Source organism: Labrus bergylta, chromosome 2, assembly GCF_963930695.1.
Source record: "Labrus bergylta chromosome 2, fLabBer1.1, whole genome shotgun sequence".
NCBI classification, from domain to species: Eukaryota; Metazoa; Chordata; class Actinopteri; order Labriformes; family Labridae; genus Labrus; species Labrus bergylta.
This window is the reverse complement of record NC_089196.1, coordinates 36,242,421-36,266,079: the sequence shown is the minus strand read 5'-3', so window position 1 is coordinate 36,266,079 and position 23,659 is coordinate 36,242,421. Positions and strand designations below refer to the sequence as shown.

The 23,659-nt window shown below is 42.8% G+C and overlaps 4 protein-coding genes across 5 annotated transcripts in view; 2 read left to right on the top strand and 2 right to left on the bottom strand.

The window, feature by feature from the left end:
- The window catches only part of mmp11a (matrix metallopeptidase 11a), a 193,741-nt gene that overhangs the window by 146,514 nt on the left and 23,568 nt on the right, over positions 1–23,659 (top strand). The gene's annotated exons all lie outside the window — the stretch shown is intronic.
- zdhhc12a (zinc finger DHHC-type palmitoyltransferase 12a) lies at positions 33–5,061 on the bottom strand. Of its 2 annotated transcripts, XM_020658139.3 has the most exons (6): positions 4,968–5,061; positions 4,729–4,871; positions 3,171–3,304; positions 2,771–2,860; positions 2,358–2,524; positions 33–1,186 (listed from the first exon to the last, which is right to left on the bottom strand). In XM_020658139.3, exons 2-6 carry the CDS (start codon positions 4,823–4,825, stop codon positions 871–873), a joined length of 804 nt encoding a protein of 267 aa, XP_020513795.2. In that variant the 5' UTR covers positions 4,826–4,871; positions 4,968–5,061; the 3' UTR covers positions 33–870. The 2 variants fall into 2 exon arrangements, with proteins under 2 accessions (XP_020513795.2, XP_020513794.2); XM_020658138.3 differs by having other exon boundaries at positions 4,729–5,058.
- On the bottom strand, positions 6,136–14,005 carry slc25a25a (solute carrier family 25 member 25a). Its single transcript, XM_020658126.3, has 10 exons — positions 13,736–14,005; positions 11,829–11,955; positions 11,646–11,733; positions 11,450–11,561; positions 9,700–9,858; positions 8,793–8,945; positions 8,571–8,678; positions 8,304–8,471; positions 7,725–7,875; positions 6,136–7,418 (listed from the first exon to the last, which is right to left on the bottom strand). The coding sequence occupies exons 1-10, from the start codon at positions 13,895–13,897 to the stop codon at positions 7,231–7,233; spliced, it is 1,416 nt and encodes a 471-aa protein (XP_020513782.2). The 5' UTR covers positions 13,898–14,005; the 3' UTR covers positions 6,136–7,230.
- The window catches only part of eeig1a (estrogen-induced osteoclastogenesis regulator 1a), a 30,617-nt gene continuing 26,629 nt past the window's right edge, over positions 19,672–23,659 (top strand). Inside the window, exons 1-2 of the mRNA XM_065951969.1 lie at positions 19,672–19,817; positions 19,909–20,194. The gene's annotated coding sequence lies outside the window, so the exon portion shown is untranslated. The remainder of the gene's footprint in view (positions 19,818–19,908; positions 20,195–23,659) is intronic.

Sequence of the window (23,659 nt, the reverse complement as noted above, 5' to 3'; positions counted from 1 at the left end):
AGGAATGTGTACAGATGTACTCTCTAACAACATGCATATCATCAGTGTTTTAATCTTCTCTTGTTGTCAATAAATACAAACAGTAAAAAAAAAAAACATTTCCTGGTGTGACGATCATCTCACATTAAATTAAAATCAAACAATTACACACAAACACTCACACTACAGCAAAGGCACGTTCATTAGAAGAGACAGAGAGGCAGTTAGTGTTCACGTTTAGGGTCACCACTTTCACCCGGTAACACGAGAAGAAAGTGAAAAGAGGACGTGGTGACCAGACCTGAGAGAAAAAAACATGGAGGCCTTTACTTTCTTTCTTTTGATAAAAAGACCTGAAAGATAAAGTTGGTTTAAGTTGTGGATATTAGAGATGCAACAATACAGTCAGCCCACAGTTCAATACGTTCAATACGTGGTTTTTAGTTGATTCAGTTCAGATGTTTTTGGTAGACTAGCGTTGATATCTCATTTTGTGTGGTGACTTTGTTTGAAGAGCTGCTTCACTGTTCACTCTCACCCAGTCTGCATGGATCAGCTGATGGCTGCATGACGACCTGCTAACTTTACAGTTAACGTCACAGCCTGCTAACGTTACAAACCCGTAAACCACACAAGCGCGTATTGAACCGTGGATGCCGTACCGATTTTATATTGAGAATTGTAACATCCCGAGTAGATACCCCAAATATCTATTTAACAGTCGTGTTTCAGTGTTCAGTGATATGTTCGGTGTTTATGGTGCTACAGTTCACTGCTAAGGGAAATAAAAATCATATCCTCGCAGGACGGCAGTGAGGTTTATCACGGATTTTCTTCCCGAGTGTATCGTCTGACTCGAGTCCAGATGTTGAGCTGTGGTCTGTTTGAAGGTCAGACTGTATTCCAGGTGTTTCTTTGGTACATTTTCTCCCACATCACCGTCCTGCAGATGCAGAAGAAATCCCACAGGTTGCAGAAGACTCCTCGGTCGAACGGGTTCTCCTCGTCCCCGCAGTTCTTCAGGTACGAGATCCGGTGTCGAGACATGAACTCCCAGGTGGTGCAGTTGACGGAGACCAGGTAGAGGTGGCAGCCCAGCAGCAGCACGACCACCACGGAGAAAACACCGACCACGCCCAGCGCCGCCAGCAGGAAGCCGTTCACTCTGAACCACAGCTCCCACGACACGCTGGATGAGATCCCAGACCTGAAAGAGACCAAATCAGCGTCACACCTGGCAGAGATTCTTTGATTTTGAGGTTTATTCTCTGCACTGAATTATGCCTGGCAGGCTGAGGGTAAACTTTGCACCGCCCCCTGCAGGTTATAGGTGGTACTGATTAGACCTGTGATGGCTGAGCTGAAATTTGATGCATGGACATTATAATTAAATTTCAGCCAATTTTGTAGAATTTATAAGTTAGAAAGTGGTTTTATTTGTATTTATTCTAATATATTGATTAATAATAAAATCAAGCTTTTTCATTGGTCGAGCTAAACATTAAACAAAAGGTAACTTAAGCCTTGTTTTATGTAAACTCTTATTTTTTTAATAAATTGACTTTAAAAAAAATTGGGGGAAAGTCTGAAATAATCAGATTTTCAGATTTCTTGCAGCAGAGAGTCGTGCAGACTAAGAACCTCTAAATGTCCTCTGTTAATGTTTCTTTTCATGCTGCTTCTGATGTCTTGTGTGAAGGATTTGATGGCTTTCAGTCACGTCCTGGAGACCTTGAGGTTGTAAACGTCCCCGTGTGAACACAGACCAAACTTGAGGTTTTTATGCAACAATGGAACAACCTGGTCCATGATTCAGACCAGAGCAAACGAGTGACACATGTAGGGCTTTCACACTTAACGGCAGCGTGTGTTTTTTTCTTGTTTTTTAAAACGTCATAGAAATTATCTTTAAAACCTGTCAGCGGTTCAATCGAGTCATTGTGTTTTCTTCTTCGTCTATAATCATAAACAGTGTATTTACTGTTTTATGATGATATGGACCCTCTAAGAGCTGGGGGTGAAAAACCCAACCTATAGTCTACCTGCTTCACATTCATTCAAGGACTTTAACTTAAAGCCCATAGGACTGATCGATGAGAGTCACCTGAACTTTAAAACTCTGAGCAACACTTTAAAGCTTCTGTTTACCAAAAACAAACAAAGATGAGTCCATCTGTTTACTGCTGTCCTCAAAAACCCTCAAGTGTCCTAATTCAGCCCAAAGTTGCAGAGATAACCTGCAGAACAAAGTGCACACTAGTCTGACTGACTCATACTGAGAAAGCTGGAAGTGTTTGAAGGGCGTTTATCATAAAGCGACAGACGGGTGGGGGGGGGGGGGTTGTGGGAGTGGGAGTGGGTGGTGTTATCAGACGTACAGAGCGATGTGAAGAGCCCACAGCAGAGCGAGCAGCTGCACCAGCAGGTAGACGATGAACCAGCGGTGGTTCCTCTCCCCCACGCAGTTCTCGATCCACGGGCAGTGGTGGTCGAAGCGCCGGACGCAGCGTTTACACGTCTGGCAGTGCTTGGCTCTCATTGGCTGCTGCTCGAAAAAGAAAAGGAGAGAAAAGTTTCACCTTTAAACACTTCTTCATCAAACTACAAAAAGCCAAAGTTGTTGAAACCCAAAAGTTGATTAAAGGAACAAAACTTTTAAAATAGCTCTGATACGTTCAGAGTTCACTGCAGAGTGTTCCCAACAATTCAAGTAAAGAAGAGAAGAAGAAAATGTGCACAAACAGATCCCACGTTGAGGATGAGCTTGCAGCTCGCAGCAGCAGGACGTTACCTGCAGCAGACAGTATCCACAGCGCCGCAGCCGAGGGGTCGCAGACTGAGGAATCATCGTCTCCATCTCCTCGTTGGAGCCCTGAACGCCCTGCACAACACACACTGAGGGTCACACTCTTACACACACTCACACACAAACTCCTGACCTACACTGAAGGACAGAGAGGGAAAGAAGATATCTCCGTAATCTTGAGGTTTATTTGCTTAAGATTATTTCCTGTTTGCACCCTTCCTGCTGGGACGAAACAATACCAAAGGTCGTCATCAAGAGTAAAATCAACGTAGAGGTGTGCACATGTGCAACAGTCGTACCAGTGCAAGGAAGGGAACCTCAGAGATACTTTGCATTCAGCATTCAAACTGCGCTTGAGACAAAGGAGACCTCGAGTTGGTCTCACCTTCGCAGCGTCTGTGAGGACAAAGCCAGGGTCCATTAAGGAAACAGCAAAGTATAAAAGCACCGACAGCACGACCACCAGGCAGAACAGAACCGGCAGCAGCAGCTCTCCTCGCTCCTCACACTTCCGCAGATCTGAAAACACACAAAACATCTTTCAGGTTTTGTTTTTTCCAGCAGCCTCCAAATAGACCGGCGGTGTTGTGTCTTGAATCAAAGGTCCAATCAGTGAGCTGTGTAGAGAGTGAGATGATAAAGGTATCTTACTCTCTGATCATTAAGGAAACATGCTATGTTGAAGTGCTGGTTGCTATGGCAACAATGCAGCAGCATCTGGAACGTGGTTAACTCGGGTGTGACGTCATTACCAGCTCAGAAATCTGAAACGCACCGACCGCTCTCTCTCCAATGTTTTGAATTTAGACTGCAGTACCCGTTTGAAACACTGGGTGTCAGAGTTACATACTGCTCCTTTAAACATCGACGATCTCCTGCTGCGGGGAGGTCGACCAATACCTAGGGCCTTAAACTTAGTGACAGTTGGCTGCAGCAGGAGGAAGGTAAACAGTGGAGTATTTCTAAACGGGTTCGTTCTGGACTTCTTGTGTAACTCACGTGTGTAAAGTCCAGAAAGCACTCGTTGACCTCTGTTTGATTTGGCAAGGAAACGTTATTTATACAACCCATTTCAAACACAGAGACCATCCAACATGATTTACATGAAAACTACCCCCCCCCCCCCCCTCCTCTTTATGATTCTTCTTTCTGATCTGTGTGGGGTGAAATGTCTTTGCACTGATGGTGGAACCTTTGTTTCCACTCTTCAAACATCTGGAAACACAGACACGTGAAATAAACAATCACTTCTATCTGAACCACTTCTCTTGACCGCTTCCATCGCTGCAACACCTGTTGACCTGATAACTGCTCTCATATCTGACAAACCGAGGGGCGTCCAAAACGGCCGTGTGGGGGGGTCTTAAAAGCGCCTACCTTCTCTGGTCCAAACAAATCCAGAGCATTCAGGAGCAGAATCTAAAGTTAGAAGGAGGACATACTGGCTGCTGCATTGTTGTCATAGCAACCAGCACTTCAACATGTTTCCTTAATGATCAGAGAGTAAGATACCTTTATCATCTCACTCTCTACACATCTCACTGATTGGTCCTTTAATGATCAGATAGTAAGATACCTTTATCATCTCACTGATTGGTCCTTTAATGATCAGAGAGTAAGATACCTGTATCAGCTCTCTGATTGGTCCTTTAATGATCAGAGAGTAAGATACCTGTATCAGCTCTCTGATTGGTCCTTTAATGATCAGAGAGTAAGATACCTGTATCAGCTCTCTGATTGGTCCTTTAATGATCAGAGAGTAAGATACCTTTATCATCTCTCTGATTGGTCCTTTAATGATCAGAGAGTAAGATACCTGTATCAGCTCTCTGATTGGTCCTTTAATGATCAGAGAGTAAGATACCTGTATCAGCTCTCTGATTGGTCCTTTAAGTTTCTGTTATTTCTCGTTTTAACCTCCATCACTCTTCTTAGTTCCTCACCTGTGTTGTGCAGGAACAGTGTGAGTGTTATCACCCAGGTCAGCAGGGTGTGTGTGGCCCGAACCAGGAAGCCGGTCCGGAACATGTTGTGACCCATGCTAACCTGTTAGCCTCGTTAGCTTCCTCTGAACAACATCAATAAACTACGAATATAAAATAAAGATGAACAATAACTACAACGTTTTAAATACACTGAGTGGTTAAATTAAAGTTAATAAATGTATAATGCAGCTAGTTACAGTGACATCTGATCCTTTTATACGTTTTTGTGTCTGGTTGTAGTTTTAGCATTCTGCTGTCTCCGCTTCCGTGTTTTGATACGGAAAGCTGCGCAGGACAAAACACACACGAACGAATCGCGGTGCGGAAAAGTCTTTTGATTATCGTCATTCACATCGCAATAAAAGTTTGACAATGTGAAAAATAATCAATATGAATAATGAAAATGAATAAAAGCGCCATGTTAGTTTTATATTGACTGACATTTTTCATCTTTTCTCTACTCATATTGTGTTTGATGCAGATCTTGTGTAATTTATTTTGTTGTGTTTTTGGGTCACGTGGATTGTGTTTGTTTTTTATTTTTTGATCATACTGTAGAGGCAGCACTGAAGTCCAAGACTCATTTCCCTGAGGGGACAAAACGTATCACTTAGTATCGTTCTATAATATACCGTAGTGTATCGTCGAGTATCATCTGGTATCGTATCGTTCTCATGGCATCGTATCGTAAAATATGTGGTGTTGCAGCGTATCGTGCTGTATCATACATCTTAGCGGATTGTAATCTAACATGTATCCCATCATGCCGTATCCTGTCTTCCCGGGTCAGATTGTATCATATCATGGTTTGTCATATCGTAAATGGACGGGCAACGTTTTATTACAAAGGGTTCATCCATTCAGACATCTGTGAAATGTTTTTCATCTTTCCTTTTGCTGCCTTTTATGCAGATCTTGTGCAATATGTGTCATGTTTTTTGGTTGGCACTGGTATTTACTTTTTTGTTTTACATGTTGATTGTGTTTATTTATTTGTAGATTCCACTCTAGAGACATGAACTAATCATGCATCAGCTTCATATTTCAACACCACAGTTTGCCGATTGCCTCTCTCCACTGTCCTGTCTATCAATCTGAAATGTGCTGATAACATCCCCAAACTACTTCCACTTCTTTCTTGGAAATATGCAACGACACATCACGACCGAACAGTGGGGGAAATAATGTAAGGATGAGAAGTCTGAATATTTATTATTAGACTAAAAGATAGCAGCAGATTTCTCGGGGTCTGTTGTCGCTGAATGTGTAATCGGCCGTTGTAGTTCGTGGTCAGTGCTGAGATTAGACACACAAACAGAACATCTCGACTTTACTTTGAGCAGAGGAAGACATGAGACTCAGAAGTACAAGAATTTGCATTTATTTGCATCAAAATGGTCCTTTAAAAAACATCTCTAAAAACTCATTCTTTACAAAAGAATTCAGTCTTAACACCTGGATTGATCCGACATTCCTCCAGAGCCCTTCCAGCATCGATTAAAGTGCAATATGTTGCTCATCTTCTTCTGCCCTTCGTTTTTCGAGGATAAATGTTGTGAATTAAACATGAATCTGCCCTAAAACCTGAGGTGAACATTAATACATTTAACTCTTTAGAACAACAGGCATGATCAGTTTGTACCACAACAAAAAGTTATTTTCATGTTTTCTCAAACAGCAGCATGAGCACAAACTCCCAGCGGGCAGCATGTAGTGTGTTTCAACGCCACGTGTTAAGGCTGCTGCCCGGCGCTACACTCTCACCCTGAATACAATCACAGCATTATTCTTAAATCGCACATTTGGCTGTTTAAACTTAACATGCAGCGTTCTGACGCCGCTCTCTTCTCGACAATAAAAAGGATAAATACAGGATGGAAATAAATACTCCTCTAGCATTCATTGATTCAGGACGGGGAGGAGAGATCAAACTCACATGTGCAAAAACCCTCTCTTTAAGGAACACAGACATTCTTCCTGCAGGCCGAACACTTAAAGAATAAAACTTCTTAAAGGGATTATTAATGCTTTTTATCAGAGAAGGATCCTGAACTAGAATGCTTTTTTCCCAGTAGAGCTACGAAACGCTGCATGTTCGACTGGCGGACAGAAAAGAACTCAAACATGAAGAATAACCTCAACATGTTCTCGCTGAGGATCCGGGCAGAAAGGGCAAAAAATAAACATTTGGTCCTTGACTTTCAGTCCCATCCCTCACATCTCTCCTCAAACATAAATAGCAGCAGTTACACTCCTGAGCTCACAGAGTCCATAACCTCCACCTCAGCCTTCCAACGTGACCAGTGTCCCTTCTCGTCTTTCATCAGCTGACATTCACAGAATGAGATCGCTCTACGAACACCCAGCGGGGCCACAGGCTCCCTGGGGTTCCCTCGTGGGGGGGGGGAGGTCACTTGTCACATTCTTGTTGTCACACAACAAAAGGGGGAGGGTCAGGTTTCAGCGTGATGTCACTCCCAGCTGCGTCTTCAGGTTCTCGTACACGACGTAGCTGATGCTGACGGCGGGGATCACTTTGAGGAAGTTGGGCGCCAAACCTCTGTAGAGACCCGTCGGACCCTCGGTCTGTAGGATCTGCCTGAAGAGACCGGACATGGTCGCATGCGGACTCGTCGAGCCCGTCGCAGCTGCAAAGACAAAAGATAAAAACATTTAGGATATAAATCATTTAGTCTGCTGCCGCCATATTGGAATTTCTAGAACATTTAAATTATCTGCTGATTAGATTCATGAAATATTATTGGATGCAGCTTCAATAAAAAATACATTTCCACGAGTACTCAACTTTTTAAAAAAAGGTATCAAGTCAACTTTCTAAATCGCTTTTTTCTCAGTGAATGTCAACCATTTTTGTAGTTCTCACCCCCAAGAAGTCCAGAAGAAAAACTACATTTTTTTTGCATTGAGACACAGAACATGTACAATGGCCTCACCTTGTGCTTGCATGCGTGTTCGGACCAGAGCCAGAGGATAACTGGCGAGCTGGCCGCAGGTGCTGGACACGGTGCCGCAGGCGAGCAGGACGAGCACGCCGGGGTCAGAGCTGTTTGTGCCGTACTGCTGCAGGTAGCTGTTCTTCAGAGTCTGAGGGGGGGGGGGGGGGGGGAACGAGATTAGAGAAATAAAGCCAAATCTTTCAACTCTCTTTGAGCTCGTTTTTTAAATCAGGATTATGTTCTTTAGATTCTTTTATGTTCATTAAAGCAGGAAAAACAAAGCAGAGAGGCGGCGTTCGATTACAGTCTGTTACGTAACCCGGTCACCAGCTGACTGGTTGGTTTTGAATTTCTGACATATCTACTGAACAAATGTTCTTTTTTTTTAGACTCAAATCTCGATCAGTGTTTCCTTTCACACTTGTGTTTTTTTTAAATCAGTGTTTGAGTTAAAGGGGCGACAGAAACTGTGAAGGTGTTAAGAAAGATCAACAGTCCTCCTCTGATTCAAAGTTTCATCATCAGAAAGAAGAATGTACGGTATGAAACACGAAGCCTCCCAGGGTAACGTCTCACCTCGTACACGGCCAGGTCGATGCCGGCGTAGGGGATGATGCCGAGCATGTTGGGGACGTAGCCTTTATAAAACGCTCCCAGTCCTTCCCTCCTGAAGATCTGCTTGGCGCAGTCCGAGATCCCCGAGTACTGACCCGTCGTCCTCAGAGCGAGACGAGTTTTCAGCACCTACGGACAAATCAAAGAAATGTCAGCTCTGAAGTCTTTGAACGTCCATCACAGGGCGTCTTAGTGACTCATGTTACAGCAGATCAACGGATTAATCACCTCCATGGGGTAGATGGTGCTCTGGGCCATCACTCCGGCCAGAGATCCAGCAACAAACCTCTCCAGGATGCTCAGAGTCGTCTTCTCGCTGCCGATTAAACGCTTAATCTGCGGAATCCAATTTGAGAAAGAAAGTTAGTGACTGGACATCCAGGGGGGGGGGGGGGGGGGGGGGCACTTAATGAAGACGCACAAACAAACACGGTCAGTCGGGCGTCTTACCTGCTCGTACGCCATGAACTTCAGGGCCGACTCGGGGGCGATTTTGATGATGTTCACGCCGTTTCCTCGCCACAACGACCTCATGCCGCCCTCTCTGATCATCTGCATCATCCCGCTCATGATGCACATGTTGTTTGTTCTGGTTCCATAAACCTGAGAGGGAAGAGGAACACGTTTGAATCATTTCACCAAAAGAACAGTCAGAAACTTTTCTCTTCACTCGCAGGAAACTAAAAATACTTTGAGATTTATTCTGTTTTCTATCTCGGGGATATCTCAGACACGTAGGCCGAGACTTCTTCTGACCCACAAACGATGCCAACTGGGCCGGTTTAATTAACAATAAAAGCAGAAAAACACAATTTCTTTATCTGCTGATCAATGGGGCTCAAAGTCGACTTTCCACATGCCAGCTGACACAGTCGGACCACTGACACAGATCCTGAATCGGCACAGTTTGAGACCTTTAGCCCCCCCGATATGACGTGGGACGATAACGCAGCCGAAGGTATGACGACTGTAAGTGAGCTGTGATTGGTCGGCTGCTGGGGTCACACATCAGGTCCTGGACCCTGGCCCCTCCAGACATTCCTCTAATCTTTAACTTTATGGAGTTTACGTAACTCTGCTCTTGAGCAACTTCTTACAAGTTTGCATCAGATTATTACACACACAGTTATGACATGAGGCTGTCATTACTTCATTCAGAGTTTCATTTCTACAATTAAAAAACTTTATTTCTAAGTTATAGGATGTCTGAATGTTAAAGCTGAACACTGAACGCATCACTGATGAGATAACGATGTGATAAGAGTGTCCTTAACTTCCTCCACGTCCCCGAAGTCTCCCACCTTTACCCTGGTTTTCAGATTGATTGATTTATGTAACCTTGCGGTCCTCGTCTCACCTGCATCATGACTTTGAGTCGGTCCAGAGGAGCCGTGAAGGTCCTGGAAACGGCTCCGGCTGCTCCGCCTGCGACCAGGTGCCTCCACCACATCCCGGTCATCTTCTCCTCCACCGTGAACTCATCAGGCACCATCAGGTTCTCCCCGACGTCGAATATCTGCCACAGAGAGAGAGAGAGAGAGAGAGAGAGGGAGAGAGAGAGACGGGAACGTTATTACGGGAGTCCGTGTTAACTTCTCAGTCATCCTAATGAAACACTGATGTGAGACTTATTGCATTCTGCATCTCCATCGAAAGAGACGGGGTTTGAATGCATCACTCAGGGGACTCGAGGACGCCATAAACTTCACGATCTCGTAGGAGATGATTCACAAATCAGCTGATTTTCAGAAAAGACTTTGACGATATCAGAACCTTAAACTTCCATATGATACTTGGAAAGATCAAACCTTATTATCGGATACCATGACAACAAAATAAATTCCCCAGGTTCTCAATATGAGGTCATATATTAAGTTCCCAAAAGACCAAACAGTTACTAAATGCATTTGTACCATTACGACAGTGTCGCCTCTTCTGATGTTGGTAAGAGACAAAAATGTTATTTTTGCATCTTTAAGAGGCGCCAAAACGCTCGACAAGAGAAGGTGTCGTTTTAAAACGTGTGGTATCAAAAACATGGAAGTATCTGACAATCTTTCTAGCTGCTGGATTTAAAGATCTCACTCTGAACCAGTCAGCTGGTTTAACATCGATGCTGGTGGCAGCTTAACGTGCGTCTCCAAACTGTGACGACCATCGTTTAGCACCTGGTTTGTTTTCAGGGGCGTGTCTTAATCGATGTGAGTGGGTAATCTTTGAAACCCGGCACTCATTGGAAATCGGAGCCACCTTTTCTAATGAGGCACGGCGAGCAAAGGACAAAAGTCCAATGGGGAGGCAGGATTTCAAAACCATCTAGGTCAGGGGCAGAGAGGGGGCACAGGTGAAGAACTGGAGCTTTGGATTGCTGTCACCTGTAACACTGAATGTGTGTGATCACTTAAAAAAACTTCAGAATCAAAATCTTTATTTTGTTTTTGATTCAGGGACTTTCTGTAACTTAAGTGAGGCACTAAAAACAGAACCTTCATTGCCCCCGCCTGATTAGACTCTCCTAATCTTAATTTGCTGATACGGAGCTTCAGTGCCACGCTCCCTCCACAGAGCATTAAACCTCAGATTCAGATAACTCTGATGACCCAGCAGCTCGTGTTTCATCAGACATTTGGTCGGTGTTGCGGGGGCCTCCCAGGAGGGGAGCTCTATTCCTGACCCTCAGATACTTTTTCAGTGTAAAGTGAATCCTCTGGACTCGTTAAGATAAGACTGGAAATATTCAATCATTAGGTCAGCCTCCACCTGATCGCTGCTCCCGTTTACATAACAGCGAGACAACTCGACAAATCCTCCCGACGTAATCCTCCCAGAATTGGACCAATTCCGTTCACAGGCTAATAGAGCTTAATGAGTGACGCACGTCTTGTTCTGACGAGGCCTTTCATGGAATTTGGTCCTGGACTGACCCGGTTTCAGAGACAGAAAAAGGCGCCCCAACACCCTCGTATCATTATCGAATGTCCTGATAGTGTTATCGGATCTTAGATGACTTTACGTAACACCCAACTCCTCGTACATGGACTTTTCTAGCTCTAGTGTATTCATTAAGACGGCTCCATTAAAGATTCTGACCCGACTGCTGAACTAACCGTGGAGTGTTTCCAGTAGAGGATGATCTCGGGAATGGTCTCCGTCTTTTCCACCATGGGGAAGTTGCTCCAGTCCTTGCTGCCGATAGTTATCATTCCATTCTTATCCATGCTTTAAGAAAAGAAAAGGCACATTAAGACACTGAGCCCCTTTAATCTAACAAATCCAGCAGATGAAATGGATGAATGAATTTACCTCTTAAGGGCTTTCTCGGCGTGCTGTGGGGAAATATGCACCCCGAGGTCCTGCAGAGACTGAATGAACTCCTTAGGATCAACACGGCCTTAAAAGGAAGCAAAGACAAACTGTGAGAAAATGGTTCCTAAACTTTGGATGAACTTGTGACATAAAAGATGAAACCAAGCCTGAAACTCTTACCTGCATTTTTCCTGTCCAGGCTTTTCACGACCAGCTTCAGGTCTCTCTCGTAATCCTGCAGATAGTGAACGAACTCCTCAAAGTCCAACTGTCCATCCGAGTCGCCCTTTTCCTGTTTTAAAGTTTTCTGCAACAACAAAAAAAAATATTCAAATAATGTGAGCTCAATTTTAGGACAGCTAAGATGTGAAGTATGAGACATGGGGTTTGTGGTTTGGCTCTTGACAAATGCCATTCTAATGACACAAACTTGGTGCTGCATTGTTTTCACAGCTTGAGAAATGTATGACCTTCTGCATGCATGATTCATCTGTCCTGATACAAAACAATTACAAGTCTTATGAAACACATAAGGAGTACAGCAGGTTCTGTACAGTCCTCTCCCCTAAATGTCAAACTTGCAGTCCTGAACAGGACAACATCGTGACCCATTTGCTAATCCGCCGTTGTGAATGTGCCGTCACTTGACATTCTTGAATGGAGCTCGGTTCTCCAGGACAGGGGAGAAGAGGGAATTAGGTAATGACACTCTTTGACCCCGACTGCAGGTCGACCCGCCAACTGCCTTAATCCTGTCCTAGCGCAAACATCCAGAGCTAAAAGGAGACAAGGACACCGGCAGTGTTCCAGCCTGCTGGCCTGCTCTCAGTGCTCTGATACCTGACCCGCTGCCCACAGAGCAGACATACGACCAGCAGACTGTAAATATTATACTCTGCAGGACATTTCTGCTCTCACATTTAACTACCTGCACATCACTTTAACTTGCAGAAAAAGCAGTCATAAAATTGTCACTGAATCTCTGTCTCTACCAGGGAACATGTGCTTGTACTCCTGAGAAACTGGCACACAGTTGCAGCTGCTCTAGCAGCAACAGATGGGACAGCTGACTCTGCTGGAGCCAAAAAAAAACACTAACTAGAGATGTTACAAAATAAATTTATCTGTTTAATGATAATTACTGCAATGCAATCAGCGTTGAACAAGGCAATGTCCAACTGATCTGCAGAAGGACGGTGAGTCATAGTGAAGAGAAGATAAACCTTTCACCATCAAATCAAGTCTCAGATCACCAGTTTTCTAGTTTCAGGAAGTCTAGTGTGCATGTGTTAAGTATGAAAAGGGCGGGCAGGCAGATATTCACAAATAAAAATGTGAATTTTGCTTAGGGTGGTTTAAACTTTGATACTACAGCGACACAAATAGTAGTTTTAAGCATTCATTAGGTAATTTCTTGGGACTTGTAAACCCTTGCAGACTGAAACATTACTAATGTAATTTTGCAATTCAAAAAGTCTGCAGGAGTTTTCCTGCAATTATTGGATGGATTCATTAATGTCTTATGAACACCATCATCAATAAATAACAGATTGTATAAAAAAGTATGTCAACCTTAATGCAGATACAGTGTCTGTGCAAATATTAGAAATTGATGCAGAATTGAACTTCTTTTCCAGTTACCGTAATTCTCCTAATAAAGGTTTGGGCTTGTATTAGAAGTGTTACGGTAACTCAGTTAGCTGACGACATGTAGGTATTTGATGTAGCACAGCGCGAGTTTCATTCAATTCAGTTTGTTTTCAATTTAAGGCTTTTAAAATACACACACAAAAAGAAAATCATTGGTTTTAAATGTTCTACTTACAGTCATAGAAAAAGTTTTACACACTAAAGTTTAGTTCACACGCTACGCGGACTTTTCTAGACACCGGTGTTTCGCCGAATTTGGCTACCCATCGAAATGTGCGACACCGGCAACTTGCGGCCTTGTCGTAAAGGCTTTTTAACCACCGCGCACGCCGGGAAAGATAGGATTTAAACACCGGCAAAAGTAATGCGATTTTAAAATCAGGTGCTGAACGGACATTGAAAGACAAACAAAGTTATGTTCGAGTGAAGTGTATTACCTTTCGCCATCTCTGGTAGGTAGAAAACTCCTGAGACGGCAGGAACACGCTCAGTTTGTTGAACAGAGACTTCAGCTCCGACGGGAGGCCGTTAGATTCAAAGTATTCCACTTCGACCGGGTCCGAGTTGGACACGGGGACGTAAAGGCACAGACCGAGCATGTTTACTCAGGACAATTTAAAAAAAATGCTACAATAAATAAATAAATAGCACACCGAAACTGGTGTCTCTATCCCACACGGTGCAATGCTGAAATGCCGGTAAGGAAATGCCGGCTGGTTTCTAATGAATGGCAAGAAGCCACGCCCCTTCCAGGAATACATCCACGTCATTGGCTGAACAAGCTGTCTGAACAATGAATCTGATGTAATATTACTACAGGGCAATCGCTGAGGCTTCTCATTGATACGTTCGGTACCACCCTCTTCTAGCGTAAAGAGACAGAAAACTATTGACCAATCCTGACCCTCTTTTCATGCCGCCTATAAAGACTGACCAATCACGTGTTTTGTTTCATTCAAACAGTGAAAAAGGCGGGCTCGGGGCTGCTTGGCGGTACACATGCCGTGACCTGGCCAAGGAAATGCAGCACAAAGTTCACATCAATAATAATAAAAAAACTGAAACAAAGAGACATGAACAGATTGCATTAAATATATGTATTGTAATCAGTAAGATAACAAGTCATTCATTTTTTTAAATGTATTTTTAAAATATTTTTTATTTATTTATGGACTTTAAACATAATTCTTTTTTACTTTTTATTTTAAAACACATGGTGGCCCAATGAAAAGTAAGAGGTATACCCTCAATACAACCAACACAAAGCACATTTAGATATAAATATCAAAATTTAATATAAAATGAAGTAACAAAATTAAAGAAAATATGGAGAAAAAAAAATCCAGTTATATATATATATATATATATATATATATATATATATATACATACACACAATAGGCCTACGGAAGCCCTTAGCAGACAAACATCCAAACAACTACATTTGGATTGTTTTCTCGACTTATTTACAACGCTGGTTGTCCCGTGATAACAAGATAAATAAGACGAGATCTCGTAAGGAAAAAGTGATTTTGAGAGAAACACATGATTGATTTTAACACACTTGAAGTCGTCTTTTTCTCAGGTAATATTTTCTCTAGACATGCTTCAGCTTCCACTCAGACTCCGTCTATCACTCTGCTCTTTGGTTCATATCCAGAGATCCTTATAAAACGTGTATTCTGTATAACACAGCTGGTTGTTTTTGGAACACAGAGGTGTGATAATCATCTTTTTATCAATAACATCTCTGGACCGAACCCGCTCTAACGACGTCTGTTGCTGCAGGTTAACCCTGAATTTAGAACATCTAAATTTAGCTTTTTTGATCCAAAAATGTGGAATAATTTACAGCCCACTCTCAAGATCAACACTGTTGTTTCTGTTCAAATTCAGACAATGATGTCAAACCACTTCACTACAGTGTGGGAGTGTTTCTCCTGAGAATCATTGATGTTTTATTTGTGCATGTTTTCTGTTTCTCCACATCTTTGATAATGAGGGAAACCTCAGTGATTTATGAGCCTTGAATAAAGAAATGAAATGTATGACTGCAAAGCTGCTTATGGCGTCCATAAGATAGTAACTCAGACATATTCCTGCATGTTTTAAAAACAAGAAAGCCTAAAAGATGTCATGCACAAGACAAAGAAAGAAATGCATTAAAGAGGGCTTCAAGATAAAGGAGTTGAGTCGACATTGACAAGGACACAGGAGGTGTTCAAGAGAAAGTAAAGAAGATATCCAACAACTGGATTCAAGGAAACTGTAGCAGGTTATACTTGTTGTTGCCAGTCCTGCTTGTTTACATTTTAAAAAATCCTCTTTTCTAAAGCTGTTTTCACACATGCACTCCTGAAAATATCTAGATAATATCTGTCTCTTAGTTTCCTGATCCTATAGGTCAAATGTGAAAGTTTATTCTTCTTGCTTTTACCATGATGTGCATGTTTTGTCTCTGCATGTTATCTAATCGTGCAACACTTTGGCCACCTCTAGTTGTTTTTAAATGTGCTCTATAAATTAAATGGATTTGATTTGATGTAACATCTCCTGCTTGTCTTCCTTTATAAATTCAAAGGAGTTCAGGACGAAGCTAAAAAAAGAACTGTCTGCAGACATTTGCATATTTTCAACCGGGCTCTGAATGTACTGTAGTTTGATCCAAAACAACACAGAGTCAGGCGGCTGGATGGATTCAGGCTGGCACAAGTGACCAGCGCCAAAATCCCAAATAGGGTGCTGAGGGAACACCAAGTGCTGCTGGCCGAACCCCAAGGCCGTCAGCTGATCCGGTGTAGGTTTACACACAACACAAGGACGCACACTCCTCTGCATGTGGCCGAACTATCAGAGCAAAGAGCTACCTTGCACTGTTTCTGTCTTCAAGGAAAGAAACTGAAAATGTATCAGGATTAATTCCACTGTTATCATAGCTGATAAAAGTCTTTGACAGGAAATCAATGATACAAGGTTTAGATAAACCTTCTAAACATTATGATCCTGACTTCAAAGATTCAAACTGTTTGTGGAAATATGTAAAAAGAAAAATACTGAAAAATACTCATGCCAAAGTTTTAAGGAACTATGTGCAGAAAATATAAATGATTTAATTACATAATTAGTATTGCTCATGTATAAATAGATTGTGGTGCAACTATAATGAAATGGACCAACCCTTAGGTGTAAATAACTAAAACAAGTGTTACTGGAAAAGAAACAACATGCACGAGTTTAGTGAACCTCGCTGTCTCCAAATCTCCAAACGGCCTGTTTGAACACACATTTTCTGAAAAGTGGAGCAGGCAGAAGACGGAGAGGATGGACTTTTCTCATGATTGGGGGATTTGTAGACGGACTAGAGACACATGTTAGAGTTAGAGAAACATGAAGAGGATTTTGAATCATATTTGACCGTTTTCATTCTGCAAAGAGAAACGTACGATGTTCAGTATGATAAAGATGAAACCTTCTGGCACCTTCTTCAGATCTAAAAGTTTTAAATAATAAACAGTATTTTCTGAGATGTTTACACTGTTTGAAGCAGCTCATGGAGTCAGAGGTCCTTGAACGCATCACCAGTTAAAGTCCAGCAGAGAGAATAAAAAACAAGTTTGCTGCTGCCGTTGTTGTTGAATCATCTGCGTCACACGGAGGGAGATAATCACTGACCAGTACGACAAACAGGCTTCAGCGGGGTCAGACAAACACTCCATATCTGCAGGAGTGACACAGGTGAAGTGTGTGTGTGTGTGTGTGTGTGTGTGTGTGTGTGTGTGGGGGGGGGGGAGCTCATCAATAAGAGGAGAGGTCTGCCTCTGTGCTCCTCAGGAGGACGTACTGCAGTTTTACATCTGTGTTATGATGCTTTTATGGTTTCTAACAGCTTGTTGTTAGAACACACAGTTTGTTCATTATCGCCTCTGATTCCTGTTTTTATTTTACAGCCTGAGGTCAAACAAAGACACAAAGACCACTGTAGTCCTGTTTGAATGACGCAGAGCTCTAAAGTGGGACAAAGGCTTAATGTAAATATTGATGATGTTACTTTTTTAAATGATAAATCTATTAACTTAGAAATGCTCATCAAAACTGATCAGGACCCAAAGTGATGTTTACAAAGTTTTTATTTTGTCTGACAAACAATAACAAAATAGTTTAAGACCTCCATTCACTTGAACTATACTAGAAAGGATTGATGTTTGCTCCTGCATTAAAAAAGACAGAAATGATCGATTATATAAATAATTAAAGCAAATACATGTCTTTAAATTTGACTGAGTGTTTGACACACCACCTGATCCACAGGGGCGGTAGAGTCATCTCAACCAGTTCGATCCTCGTGTTGTAACCTCGGTGTAAATGACAAACCCACATTTAAAGTGATTTAAGAGGTCCACGCTGATTGTCCTTCAGGTCTCTGCTGCCCTCTAGTGGCCGAACTTCACCTTCAAACTGAATCATTCCTCAGTGGAGACAAAGACTTCTCCATGCCAGCACATTAAGTATGTCATAAAGTTGGATTGATTTCATAAATAAAATAATCAAACCCCTGGTGTGTTTAGTGAATGAAACATCAGTTTGTAGCCGACACGTGGAGCTGATTAGAAACATGCAGAGGCTTTTTAGGTCGGGTACAATCACTTCTATCTGAACCACTTCTCTTGACCGCTTCCATCGCTGCAACACCTGTTGACCTGATAACTGCTCTCATATCTGACAAACCGAGGGGCGTCCAAAACGGCTGTGTGTGTGTGTGTGTGTGTGTGTGTGTGTGGGGGGGGGGGGGGGGGGGCGTGTCTTAGAAGCGCCTACCTTCTCTGGTCCAAACAAATCCAGAGCATTCAGGAGCAGAATCTAAAGTTAGAAGGAGGACATACTGGCTGCTGAGTGTGTGTGTGTGTTGTGTGTGTGTGTGTGTGTGCGTGTGCGTGTGGAGTGTGCTACGTTAAATATGTTAACCACCTCCAGGGACACGGGGGTGCCCAGTCTCTGGCACCTTTATTTTGTGGGTAACAAGCTGGAAAATTTGGGAAGCCCTGCTTTGAGGGGGTTAACAACAAATGACGGTTTACAACAGATTAAAGGCTATTTAATTCACAGACATGAATGTTTTATATTTTGTTATTAGTTTGAACAGAAAACAGGCTGAAACTCACGAAACAGTTGAAATACTCATTTATGGTTCTTTGTGTTTTAAGTCTGAACATTTGAGAACTCTTTTGTTTTCATCTGTTTCTTAAAGTTTAAGAAGCGTTTTTCGCTCACTTGAACACTTGGACGCAACATGATTTATTTTAGCTGCAGTACACGCTGTCGCCACACAGTGTCGCTGTTTCAACACTCGGGATGTAGTATGACTTGCAGTGAACGAGTGTCTAAGGAGCTGCATCAAGATGACAAGAGTGAATAAGTAAAACACCGGAAGTTAGATGTTAGCATTTCACAACAAGACTCACAAACAAACAAAAAATTATGAAAATGTATTAAAAGTATTAAACTGTAAAATTTTGACCTAAAAAATAAAAGTACATGTTAAATAATATTTTTTTAAATTAATATTTCAGTGTCGAAAATAAAGTGGTCACAGTTTTTTATACTGCGTGTTAAAAATGTTACAATCTCTGAAATTCTAATAACCCATTGAAGCGAAGTGCTCACACTTGAAGAGAAACTTCAGATCTTCAGGTAATATTAAGCTGCCTCAGAGGTGGCTGGAGAGATGCCAGGTCACTTTCCAGAGTGCTGCCGAGGCGGCCCTCAAGCAAGGCGCAGAACCCCAACAGATCTGGCACGCTCCCCGTGGTAGCAGCCCCACTCTCAATCATTAATCAATCAAGCTTGATTTATAAAGCACCTTTTTTTAAATACAATCAAATGCAAATCAAGGTGCTTTACAGCGAATTTAAAAAACAAAAAGAAACATAAAATAGTGACAAAACATGCTACAAAGACTAATGCACAACAATACCAATAAAATATATGTAATTACACACCCCATGTAAAGAGGTTACAGTCCTCATTGTGGACTGACATCGGCCCTTTGCTGCATGTCAACCCCCACTCTCTCCTCCCAACATTTCCTGTCTCTGTTCAGGCTGTCCTGTCCAATACAGGTCAAAAGGCCACAAACATTACTTTAAAAATGTATCTAAATAAAACAATAGAAGATAAATAGTTAAAAAATAAGTAAAAACACTGAAAATTAAATTAGTCCACAGGTCCTTTGTGTGTGTGATTGTGTGTTTCAGGAATGTGTGTGTCTCCAATAACAGAATGTTTCAATAAGGTATGTACAATGACATTTTTTTTTTTGTGTTTTTCATTACATCTGGAGGATTTTAGTTATTTTATTTTGAAAGGTACCACCGGAACTACGTCACTTGCGCGGTGCTAGCTTGACGCTAACGGCTGAAAGTTCCTCCTGCTGAAGAAACGGTGAATCGTCTTTTTCTTTTCTGTCATTTTCTGTCGTTCATCCTCTGCTGACGAAACTCAGCAGGGCCGAAATGTCTCCGGGTAAGTCCTCTGTAACTTTTAAACACACACAGCTTCATTTAATCCGTTTTTCTGACTCGGTTTTAAGAGAAACACTGTGATCTGTTTTCAGGTTTCTGCGCTGCGTCTGGAGAAGCGGAGTGAGAGAAACACAGAAACAGCAGCAGGGAGCTTTTCATTTGACTCAACTTGTTTTCAACAGTGTTTTCCTGTCAGCTTTAGGTCGCGTTTTATGCGAGGGGACACTTTGTAAAGATGGCTTTCTTCGTGAAAAAGAAGAAGTTTAAGTTTCAGACCCAGCTGACCCTGGAGGAGCTGACCGCTGTGCCTTTTGTTAACGGAGTTCTGTTCTGCAAGCTTGCGGCTGCTGGATGGAGACTTTGTCGCCACTTCTACAAAGGTAACAAAAACACTAAAAAACAACTTTCAATAAACTTCTAACATGTGGAACTTCTTTAAGAGGCTTTTACACTTATTTGAAGTATATTTAAAACAGATTTTTCCTTCAATTAAAGCCAGTTTAATTGACTTTCCGAGCCCTTAAAGTGTTTTTATGGTGAACTTATGGAGTTGTTTTTATACTGAATGAAGAGTTTAATGCAGACAACATAACATATCAACATGTTACTGTCTGTTAATGTACTGCAGCTATCTCAGAGGATTGACCTCCTTATGAATAAAAAAGTGAAATCACATCAGTCTAGTTAGAATTATATCCTTTATTTTCTTGCACCGTGGCAGTTTTTGGACATAAAATCCTTGTTTTTGCTTTGTTGCGTCAGTTTTCCACATGCAAGATTGTCACAACACCAGAGTTTCAAACTGAATGAAATCAGATGATATGGATTAGGGATGCAGCAGCGACGCGTCGTTCAACATCGGCACGTCTGCAAATGATGAGACACAATTAAATAATTGAATGCTGACTTCTAGTTCCCCTCATGACTGATTCAGAGAAGATGTAGTCACCGATCTGCGACTTGTTTCCATGTCAAACATGAGAGAAATGTTGCATTGTGGGAGTCTGACACCAAAAGAAGAAACAAAACAAACATCAGCAATCGGCTAAATTGACTTTCAATATCGGCATCTACATCGGCTGTGATTTTCACAATCGGTGCATCCTCCTTTTGATACCACTGCAACACAAATAGAAATCCTAGGTCACCAATATCGGGTTATTTCTTATTTCAAGTTATTAAACATTTCAGGCAAACTCGTGCACACTTTGTAAATTGTAAAAAACGTTGCCAGTGCTTTTCCCTGCAGTGTGACTTGGAGCAGCTTGTGGTGTGCAGACGGTCTTCATTGTGCCTTTGTGTGTTTGTATGTTTGAGGTCTGATCCTCAAAGGTTGGGACGTGCCCCTTCCTCTCCTGAAATAGATTTTTTTTAAGTTGTTGGTACTTTAGGATGCCATCGATCGTCAACACGTCGACAAAGTGTTGATAACCTCGACAGCTCAGAGAGTCGCTCGGGCTCCCAAATGATTTTCTCTGAGTCATTTTAAACGCAGGGTGTTGCCATGTTAAGTGGCCTCTCTGGATCTGCGCTGGCACCTCGGCTCGACATGCAGACTAAACACATCCAAAAAAACAAACCTTCCTCTCAAACCAGTTCACACTGGTCCAATGAGGGACTCAACCAGCTCCACACACTCTTAGAATCACAGTCTGTGCTGTGATTGGCTGTGAGCCGGTCATGACAACAGGATGTGCTGAACTCCAGGATGAAGGTGCTTTTTATCTCCTCATTCACGTCACAACTCTCCACGTTCCCTCCTCCGATAACAACTTTCATCTCCTCTCTCCTCCTTCCTCGCCTCCTCGCCTCCTCGGCTTTGATTCTCTGGATCACATGTCTGTTCACGTCTTTGACTTGTGTTATTACAGAGCGACTGATACGGGACTCTGTAGACTCGTACTGATTGTAGATATCAGCGCGGATGTTTTGAAGTGTTGAGATTTATTTGGCAGAGCTGCAGCTGACATGTTTTTCTCAGATGAAAGGATGGAGCTGATTCTCCGTGTTACCACTCAGAGAGCGTCATGAGGCCCCCACCTTTAAATCACTCCAAGGTCTGTGACAGAGTTTGGAAACATCCCAGCTGAGCCGTTTGGTCCGTTTAACTGGAACAGCAGTGCATTGTGGGTTGAATTTGGACGTCTGTAAACAATGTGTTTGCAGAGGGTGGCTAACGTTAGCATTGCTAACAACACCAGCGTTCAGTCCTCCTTGCAGGTTAACGTCCACCAGCCTGATCTAAATGTGGTTACACATCGCTCCAGTCCATATGCAGGGTGGCTGTGGCTCAGTTGGTAGAGTCGTCGTCTCCCAACCGGTCAAGGGTTCGATTCCCAGCTCCTGCAGCAACATGTCCGATGTGTCCTCTGGCGTGACACTTAACCTCAAGTTGCTCCTGCTGCTTCGTCCGGAGCTGCAGCACCAACTAGTGGAGGGTGACAGGCAGTGTGAAAGCAAACTGAACCAACTTCAACTTCAGTGTTCCGACTTCAGTCCTGAATCGCTCCGAGTCTTCACGTGTGACGGCGTCCTCGTTTAGGCAGAGAGATTCATGTGTTGGCTCGTACGTGTTGAAGAGAGAGGAGTCTGCTGGAGAATCTCCTGTTGAAAAACGTTCTAAAAGAGCGTGGCCTCAATCTTTGAACACAGTCTCACAGTCACCACGGACAGTTTGTTCTCTTGTGTTGCACATTAATGTGTTCCAGCTGATTCTTCTCGCTGCACGGCGGGTTCACAGACACGAGAAGGGGGCCTCTGCACGCTCGCTTTGTCCTGCACGACAAACACAAAGAGCAAGCTGCTTCTTTCTGTTAAACTCTGACATGTTTGGTTGATTACTTTCCTACTGTGCAAACCTGACCCGAGGCACAAAGACCACCTCTGTGCCTCTTCGTCCTCTAACTCTCCAAAGACCACCTCTGTGCCTCTTCGTCCTCTAACTCTCACAGACTCTGAACTCACCTCCACTTGTTGAACCACACGGGGCTTTAGCTGCTGCTAACTCGCTCCTCAGATGAAAGGGGCGGAGCTGATTCTCCACGTTTGGACTCAGTTCTGTGAACGATGGCACGTCTCGGTGTGTGAGGAGAGAGAAAGAGAGTCAGTGTTAAAGCCTCATCCACCTCGTCTCTCGTCCTTTTTATTGAGTCGCAGCTACTGCCCTTTGTGATGTCATGAAGGGAAAATCTCCAAACGGCCTGTTTGAGCACACATTTTCTGAAAGTGGAGCAGACAGAAGAGAGGAGGATGAACTTTTCTCATCATTGGGGGGTTTGAAGACGGACCAGAGGAACATGGTGAAGTGCATTTAGTTTAATATGTGACCTTTAATGAAAACCACAGCTAAGCTAATCCTCACAGAGCTGATAGCATAATTTAAGACTGATGTGAGAGTCTTCTTTAATCGCCTCTATCTTTTCATATTAAAGTGTAAAACATGGAGACGCAGACGGCAGGAGGGATCACACACAACCAGAAATACCAAGAAATGTAGTTAGAAATAATAACATGCTAAATAGATCCCGTTGAACTGCAGGGCACTAAAATCTGATAATCTCATTCCTCTATAGTTGAGAGTTTATTTTAATAAGGACGTGGATGTTTGTCTCTGGCCTCTGATATTTCATTTGAGATCCAGTGAGATTGTTTTTCTTCGTCCTCAGAGGGTTACAGCACATATTTCTTCATCAAGCTTTTTCCTCTCAGCTCGTGTCCTCAGCGGTGAGGACTGAGATGTCCGAGGGCGCTCAGAGGTCGCTCTCCTCTCTGGAGGTTATGTAACCGCTCATCCTCCCTCTCTCCCTCGATCTCAGAGATCCTCTCTGTGACTGAACACAAGGC

What these genes read in the sequence shown, in the direction of transcription:
- zdhhc12a (XM_020658139.3), bottom strand. Translation starts at nt 4,825, where the DNA reads ATGGGTCACAACATGTTCCGGACCGGCTTCCTGGTTCGGGCCACACAC. An exon ending in ACTGTTCCTGCACAACACAG is followed by an intron (nt 3,305 to 4,728) that starts GTGAGGAACTAA and finishes GTGTGTTTTCAG; the next exon opens with ATCTGCGGAAGTGTGAGGAG. An exon ending in GTGGATACTGTCTGCTGCAG is followed by an intron (nt 2,525 to 2,770) that starts GTAACGTCCTGC and finishes TTTTTCGAGCAG; the next exon opens with CAGCCAATGAGAGCCAAGCA.
- slc25a25a (XM_020658126.3), bottom strand. Translation starts at nt 13,897, where the DNA reads ATGCTCGGTCTGTGCCTTTACGTCCCCGTGTCCAACTCGGACCCGGTC. An exon ending in GCCGAGAAAGCCCTTAAGAG is followed by an intron (nt 11,562 to 11,645) that starts GTAAATTCATTC and finishes CTTTTCTTAAAG; the next exon opens with CATGGATAAGAATGGAATGA. An exon ending in AACACGCATGCAAGCACAAG is followed by an intron (nt 7,419 to 7,724) that starts GTGAGGCCATTG and finishes TTGTCTTTGCAG; the next exon opens with CTGCGACGGGCTCGACGAGT.